This window comes from Monodon monoceros, unplaced genomic scaffold, assembly GCF_005190385.1.
Source record: "Monodon monoceros isolate NGI ecotype Baffin Bay Population unplaced genomic scaffold, NGI_Narwhal_1 Super_Scaffold_15, whole genome shotgun sequence".
Taxonomy (NCBI): Eukaryota; Metazoa; Chordata; class Mammalia; order Artiodactyla; family Monodontidae; genus Monodon; species Monodon monoceros.
The window spans coordinates 63,615,276-63,623,782 of record NW_021703771.1 but is presented as its reverse complement, the minus strand read 5'-3'; the positions used below and the strand labels follow the sequence as shown (position 1 = coordinate 63,623,782).

General features: G+C 49.1%; 1 protein-coding gene across 2 annotated transcripts in view; it reads left to right on the top strand.

Moving 5' to 3' along the window:
* NHSL1 (NHS like 1) overlaps positions 1-8,507 on the top strand; it is a 237,202-nt gene that overhangs the window by 221,640 nt on the left and 7,055 nt on the right. For both annotated transcript variants that reach the window (XM_029223503.1, XM_029223504.1), the window contains exons 5-6: positions 4,308-7,541; positions 8,063-8,195. In XM_029223503.1, the coding sequence (XP_029079336.1) occupies positions 4,308-7,541; positions 8,063-8,195 (3,367 nt within the window). The remainder of the gene's footprint in view (positions 1-4,307; positions 7,542-8,062; positions 8,196-8,507) is intronic.

Sequence of the window (8,507 nt, the reverse complement as noted above, 5' to 3'; positions counted from 1 at the left end):
ATCTATCTATCTATCTATCTATCTATCTATCTATCTATCTATCTATCTATATTTCCAGAGCCTCAGAGTTAAGAACTTTTATCACTTTTATTACTGAACCAACCAGTACGGAGCCAGTAACTCAGTTGCCTCTTTGACGTTACTGGAAGGATCTGATCAGCTAGGTAAATCATATCTTCTGTAACTTTAATATTTTTAAAATCAATGATAGAGTCTCTAGCGTCTGCATTCATTTCTCTTTTGCCCGTAACATAGGAACACCACTAATCCTAGGGGAAAGGCAATAGCTTTCCCTACATCATCTGTGTTGTGAGTGTTACCAGATGTGAGACAGTTGATGTCATTGCAGTTGATGACATGTCCTGGATCACCGCTGGAGGTCAACTGAGACAGCTGTATCTAAGTTAGAGCTAGTTTTTTTAAAACAAGACAATTAGACAACCACTCTAGTTTTTTTTTTTTTTTTTGGTTTTTTGCGGTACGCGGGCCTCTCACTGTTGTGGCCTCTCACGTTGCAGAGCACAAGCTCCAGACGTGCAGGCTCAGCGGCCATGGCCCACGGGCCCAGCCACTCCCGGACCGGGGCATGAACCCGCGTCCCCTGCGTCGGCGGGTGGACTCTCAGCCACTGCGCCACCAGGGAAGCCCCCACTCTAGTTTTATAGATAGGGTAGTTGGAAGGATTCGTGGGTAGAGTAAGGGAAAGTAACATTTGAATACAGTAACATATAGCAAAAAAATTAGATCTTTTCTTCGTTCATTTGGACAAAGGTTGACCTTGCCCTTTCTTCTAATATTTTGTACTTATAAGGTGTCTGATTGGAAAGCTTTGTGCTACCTAACTAATGATCATCAAAAATAGACACTTCATGTTTTCTTTAAAAATTAGTCGTCCTGGGCTTCCCTGGTGGCGCAGGGGTTGAGAGTCCGCCTGCCGATGCAGGGGACTCGGGTTCGTGCCCCGGTTCGGGAGGATACCACATGCCGCGGAGCGGCTGGGCCCGTGAGCCATGGCCAATGAGCCTGCGCGTCCGGAGCCTGTGCTCCGCAATGGGAGAGGCCACAACAGGGAGAGGCCCGCGTACCGCGTAGGGAAGGATGGCTGAGTCAAACAAGTTAGATTTTTAAAGGATACGATTATCTGAAAGAAAGACATTTAATAGGAAAGATGCAACCTGTCCACTAAACACTGCCCAAGTTGTTGGGACTTTGGATTTTTTTTTTTTTTTTTTTTTTTTTGGCGCTACGCGGGCCTCTCACTGTCGTGGCCCCTCCCGCTGCAGAGCGCAGGCTCCGGACGCACAGGCGCAGCGGCCATGGCTCACGGGCCCAGCCGCTCTGGGGCACGTGGGATCTTCCCGGACCGGGGCACGAACCCGTGTTCCCTGCATCGGCAGGCGGACTCTCAACCACTGCGCCACCAGGGAAGCCCGGGACTTTGGATTTTTAAAATCTAATCAGGGATGCTCCCGGAAGTAGAGTTAATTGTGCTTAATTATATGCATCTTTTACTTCAAAATCTTTAGTGGCCTCGAGAGACCAGTCAATATATAAAGCTTTAAAATCATGGTATGATATTTTCTGTTTAAAGCATATTGATGGTATATAATGTGTTGCCTTCCGTTTAAATAAAAGGCCAAAATTTCTAACTCTTTCTTTACTCCCATCTTAAACGTACATAGAATTGTATTTGAATGACCTGTTATGAGGGTTCCTCTTTTAGAAGCAGATAAGATTATTTTGTTGGTATATAATGGTTGTTTGGCTGCTGAATCATGTGGGTACTCCTGGAACTTACCCCAAGGTGGATTCCCCAAGCAGAAAAAGCCTTGTTTAAAGGAATCCCCTCTGAATAATTTTTGCTGGTTTGTACTAAGAACATTACTTTAGACCTGAGAATACATTAAACCTTAAGTAAAACTAACTTGTAGATGTCTATCATTTTTGATTACATGTGTTTTTTAAAAATTGGGCAGTCCTTGCAGTATTATATAATAAGTAAAAGAAAAAATATGTGTAATTATTTTAAAATCAGGTAAATCCCATCAAGATTTTTAGCAGCACCTGAGCCGACTATATTTGTTTGTAGTCCTATTTTTGTAATTTTTGCTGTTTAATGAAGATAGCATTCATCTGTGTCCTGTAATATTGTCACACTTTTTTTGTACTGTGAAAATTTTGGAGGATCTGTCTTGGGAATAGAATTTTGGTGGTCCCTGTGATAAATAATATCAGAGTTGTTTTATATGTATATTTTAGAGGTCTTTAGAAAAGCATTGGTTTTTTTTGTTTTGTTTTGTTTTTTTGGCGGTACGCGGGCCTCTCACTGTTGTGGCCTCTCCTGTTGCGGAGCACAGGCTCCAGACGCGCAGGCTCAGCGGCCATGGCTCACGGGCCCAGCCGCTCCGCGGCATGTGGGATCTTCCCAGACCGGGGCACGAACCCATGTCCCCTGCATCAGCAGGCGGACTCTCAACCACTGTGCCGCCAGGGAAGCCCAAAGCATTGTTATTTTAATTAAAAAATAGTATTGAGCTCTAGGTGGTAAAGAAATGGCTGTAGTCCCATTTTCAGAAGCCTAGAATGGTTTCACATGCAAAATTGTTACCTGAAAGAATCAAGACTTTGTTTATGGCCCTTAAAGACATTTAAAAATCTACCACTGACCTCATGTAAAAATTACTACAAATTTGAAAGAAAAAGATATTAACATAATAAGGTATGCTGAATGTTTGGAATTGAACTGGTGCAAACTGATACAGAGCTACAAGTCAACCCCCCACCTTCTAAAATACTAAACTGCAAAAACTTGCACCTTTTTTCTTTCCTTAAAGTGGGTTTTTCTTCTGTTCCTGCCCTTTTGCCCACTTCCCCTCTTTCTGAGGCAGAACGTCACATGTGCACGTGAGTGTGTGTGTGCAGTAAGTATACTTGGCAGAGGGTAGGAGGAGGAAATAGATCTTCTTTGCCAAAGATACAGGTACAAACATGATTCTCCATCATCACAGTGAAGGAAAGAGCTTTATGCTGGGAGCCTTCGTTGCAGGGTAACATCTCCTGTGCATTTGATACAAGACCACTGCTGCCATTTTAGCATTATGCTTTGCTCCTTGGATGAGCTGTGCTATCCAGTCAGGGACATGTGCCATATGATGGTTAATTTAAGTGGGGTAGGGAGGGAGATCTCAGGAATCCCATCATCACCAGTGTCCCTGTCCAGGTAAACAGGGATGCCAGTTGCTCCTTGTTGGATGATAACAACATAGAAAGAATTATGGTTTTGCTATTATTTTTCAAGATTTAATTTGTCCTAAAAGATTACTCTGCATGGATTGATTTTTTTTTTCTATTTATACTTTGAGTAAGTTCTTGGCTTCATGTTTTTTTTTGTTTTTTTTTTTTTAAGCTTCTCTTCTTTCCTAGGTAGCTTGAAACCTTTACCTACACTTCAGGATTTTTCTCATCCATTTTCCTCCCTCTCTGTAAATGCTGCCTCGTGCTGCTGCTGCTTCTTTTCTTTTTAAACATACTATTCTTTCTGTTTGGTTGTAAAGCTCCAAGAAATGAATAATCCTAATCTGAGGAAGTGTTCACTGGATCTGTTCCTGCTGCTTTTTCCCCACCAGAACACAGCAGATTGCTGCTGAATTTTGAATGTCATCCGCAGACAGATGATAATGGCTTAAGATGGATAGAAGAGCATTGTTATTCATGGATAATGAAATGTTTGAAACACAGATGGGCCTGTAAATCATTTTTCTTTTTCTTAGGATTTCCTTCTGACATAAAAAAATTAATGTAATTAACAATGTTTTATACCAATATCCCTCATAAATGGTATCTCTGTAGCCCTGTTGTTGAACTGCTACATTCACCTGTCTTTGGAAAAGACAGTCACTGCTTGATGGCTGTTCTGTGCAATGACCAGGTGGGTGAAAGGCTACCTTTACGAAAAGGAGGTTATGTGAAAAGTAAACCTTCCAAGAAGCACTCAGCTTTGATCTCAAAGGCAGTACCTGAGAATCCTATATGCAGCACTTAATCTATAGGAGGATTTGAAGTATATATTAAGAGAAGTACCCAAAATTCATAATAAGGATTTTCATTTTAGGGGCTATCAGTAACTGTCAATACTTAAACCTTCTCTTAGGTGCTTACAGGAAAAAAGAAACCAGACCAAATAGAAAAGGTTTTTTTTCTTTTAAGTACAACAGAACAGAGTCAGAAGAGGGTGAGAGATCAAGGTAATGAACTAAGATACTGATTTTTATTTTTAGGTGACAAGCCTCTTTCTGCTTTATCTCCAGCTTCGGGGGGCACTGGCCAAGATGATGTCGGTGGCCACTCAGTGGACACCCCAGACCACTACTCTACGCTTGGAAGGCTCGATGGCTATCGATCTGCTGGGCAGCGCTCAGAAACCAGGGATTCCAGCTGTCAGACTGAGGAAGTGAAAATCGTACCACCTTCGATGAGAAGAATCAGGGCGCAGAAGGGGCAAGGCATTGCTGCCCAGATGAGTCACTTCCCAGGCTCCTCTGGGAACATGTCTGTGCTGAGCGACTCTGTGGGTGTCGTGTTCCCTTCTCGTCTCAACAGTGACACTGGTTTCCACAGTCTCCCCCGGTCTGGAGCGAGGACAAACGTTCAGTCCCTGGAGCCACGGCTGGGTGCCCTGCGCCCTGCAGAAGACGCAGACGAAACTCTCGCCTACCAGAGGGGTCACCTGCAAGTAGACAAAGACTTCGGACATCTAGGAGCTGCCCCAGGGACTGGAACACTTTTGAGGCCCAAATCCCAGGATCTGGGGTACTTGGAGGGTGAAAACGTAACAAGCCCGGCATGCGTAGTCTCTCCTCACACGACCTACTCCACCAGTATCATCCCAAATGCCACACTCTCCTCCTCTTCAGAGGTTATTGTGATTCACACTGCTCAGAGCTTAGGGCAGCTGGACAGTAAAATTACCAGTTCATCTTCATACACAAAGATCAAATCCAGAGACCACTTCCTCTCCAGGCAGAAAGATGGTCATCATTCTCCCCGTGGTAACTGGACTGAGGGGCACCCCACCATGTTTTCACAGGCCTCAGATCCTCATTCGTCCAGTGCAACCACTGTGCTGTCCCTCTGTGATTCTGCGGTCTCTCTAAATACGCCCGCAAATCGGGAGAATGGGTCCCAGGCCATGGCCTATAATTGTAGAAACAACCTGAGCTTCCCGGCCCACCCCCAGGATCTGAACAGCAAGAGTGAGTCCAGTCATTCAGGAGGCAGGGGACACGGCGGCAGCGCGGAGCCCTGGGAATACAGTGCCTCGGGTAGTGGGCGTGCGTCCCCACGGAAGCCACATTTGGCAACTCCTGTAGGTAACATGAGCCGTGGCAGTTTGGACCAGACGTCCAACAAAGATGATGCCAGGGCCGTGTATCCAGAGGACCACGATGGCTACTACACTTCTCTGCACACCAGCTCTGGACACGGACCTGGGAATGTGTGCAATAGCAGCGATGGCTTTGGGAACCCGAGGCACAGCGTGGTCAGTATTTTTGATGGAAGAGCGCGGAAGAACCAAGGGGACCGGTCGAATTGCCAAGACAAAAACCTTTCTCGAAACATCTCTCTGAAGAAAGCGAAGAAGCCTCCCCTGCCACCCTCTCGGACAGACTCTCTGCGCAGGATTCCCAAGAAGAGCGTCCAGTCGAACGGGCAGGTGCTGAACGAGAGCCTGATCGCCTCGCTCCAGCACTCGCTGCAGCTGAAACTCCCGGGCAAGGGCGGCAGCTCGCCCTCCCAGAGCCCGTGCAGTGACTTCGAAGAGCCCTGGCTGCCTCGCTCCCGCAGCCAGAGCACAGTGAGCGCGGGCAGCAGCCTGACCTCCGCCACCACCCCCAACGTCTACGCCCTGTCCGGGGTCACACCGGCACAGAGCGACACGAGCAGCGTCAAGTCCGAGTACACAGACCCGTGGGGTTACTACATTGACTACACGGGCGTGCAGGAGGACCCGGGGAACCCAGGCGGGGCGGGTCCAGCCGGCAGCGCCGCGTCGCCCGGAAACGGGCCAGGCCGCCATCTCCCGGACGGGTCCAGGGCCGCGGTAGCCCCGGTGCCCGATGGCGCGGTCAAACCAAAGATCACATCGCCGGAGAAGTCACACAGGGTCACTTCTCCATCCAGTGGGTATTCCAGCCAGTCGAACACACCCACGACTCTCACCCCTGTGCCTGTGTTTTTAAAGTCAGTGTCACCAGCCAATGGGAGGGGGAAGCCCAAGCCCAAGGTGCCAGAAAGGAAGTCCTCTCTGGTATCTTCAGTATCCATCTCCTCCTCGTCCACGTCTCTTTCCTCCAGCACTTCTACAGAAGGAAGCGGAACCATGAAGAGGCTAGATTCGGTGCTGGCCGCTCCCCTTGCTGCGCCTCCTCTGCCCTCTCTCCCATCTCCCTGTCCCAGGGACAAGTCTCCTTTCCTCCCTCCTCCCCCTCCACCGGCAGATTTCCCCGAGGGCTCGCCTCTGCCGGACTCTCCCCTCTTCCCCACTCCACCGCCAGAAGTTCTCACGCCCTTCTGTCCCCCCACCAGCGCCTTCTTTCCTCCGACACCTACAGCACTCAGCCCCCGTCTTCTGCACTCATCTGCCTCCCTGCCACCTCCACCACCTGCCTTCCCCCCCTCGGTGCCCCCGCCTGCCCCACCGCTTGACCCCAAATTGATGAAAGATGCCAGGCCTTCTTTCAAAAAAGCTGGCCAGCCAGAGCCCTCCCGGGAGGCCTGCAGGCAGCCTTCCACCAAGGAGGAGGGCGGTAGACCCCCCATGCCCCTGATCACCACGGAGGCGTTGCAGATGGTGCAGTTGCGGCCGGTGAGGAAGAACTCAGGAACCGAGGTAGCACAGTTACGTGAACATGCAGCTCAGGAAAAACGAACTCCGGTTGTTCCCCAGTATCACGTAAAGCCATCTGCTCTCCTGAAATCCCGAAATAGCATAAATGAAATGGAGAGTGAAAGCCAGCCTGCCTCCGCGACAAGCTCGCTCCCGACTCCTGCCAAGAGCTCGACTCAGGGTCACCAGGACAGTGTAAACGAGCGTGGCCTCCCGAGCCGCAGCCCGGGCCGTGCCGGGGAGGCAGAGGCCGAACCCGGGACCGCCCCGCCCCATGACCCCCCCAGCCCGTCGCCCAGCAGGAAGCCCCCCCCTGTTTCCAAGAAGCCCAAACTGTTCCTGGTGGTGCCACCTCCGCAAAGAGATTTCACGGCGGAGCCCGCAGAGAACGTGAGCAAAGCGTCGCCCAGCCCCATGAGAGGAGAGGCACGAGAGGGGTGTGCAGCCGGGGCTGGTTCCCATGAGACCGACTCTGGCAGCTCGGTTCTTGCGGGAGGAGCTTCAGGACCTGAGTCCCCGGGCAGAGTGGAAGCCAATGTCCCCATGGTGCAGCCCGATGCTTCGCCAGCCCGCTCGCGGGAGGAGCCGGGCGCCGAGCGCTGTGCGGACGCCGGGGACAACGTGGAGAGCCGTTTGTCTCTGCAGGACCCAGGGCGTGAGTCTGGTTTTCTCTTGTTCCCCTTTGACCATATGCAGCTGAGGCGAACAGGGCTGGTGCACGTTCACGTTCAAGCCAGCAGTATGTGGACTCCCTGCGCTGCCTCGTACTCAGGTTACCAACTTGGCATTTCTATGAAAAAAAAAATTTGTTTTTAACCTAGATCTAAGGGTAGAGCTTACAGAAGCGCAGAAAATAGAGGGGGTGGAGTGGTCGGCAGCAGGCTGGGTATTAAATAGCAGTGAGTAATCCCCTGGAGAGCTGCAAAGAAATGTTCTAACAAAATTTGAGGGAGATTCAGTCAGTTTATCTAGACTTTAACAGAAAAGCCTGAGCTGTGACTGTCATGCTTGTGTCATTTTCCCCATCTTTGTAAAATATCAAACTACAGGCCCTACTGCCTCTCCCTGTGATTCTCCCGTTGTCGGAATGGTAGGGAAGCATATTTGGGAGCTTGGCTAAAGACTGAAATTCAAGTCATTTGTGCATCTTGTGCCTGCCTGCTTGTTTCTCCACAGCTGGGGTACCGGAGGCTGACACAGCCGGTTCTTCCTCAGAGGCCTGTGACTTCTGTAAGGAAGATGGGAGTGATGAGGTGATGACCCCCAGTAGACCCCGGACCACGGAAGACCTTTTTGCAGCTATTCACAGGTATCCAAAACTCCTTCCTCTTTTTTTGCACTTACTTTATGAGTCCCCCTTTCCAAATCGTTTCTCGATGTATTTTTCTTTCTTGAGGTTTCTGCTGTCACCCAGTTAGGCTTCATTAACCTGATTATTGATTTCTTGGTTTGTTTCTGTATTTTTATTTGCCTTGACTCCAATTTCTGTTTTACTTAGTTCCACTGATTTTTATGATCATATGGGGGACAGAGGCTCAACGTGATGATGCCATTTGGTTGGCCCTTCTCTTACTAGCAAGAAATGCAGTGTCGCTGTATTTGATTGGATATTTACAGGAGT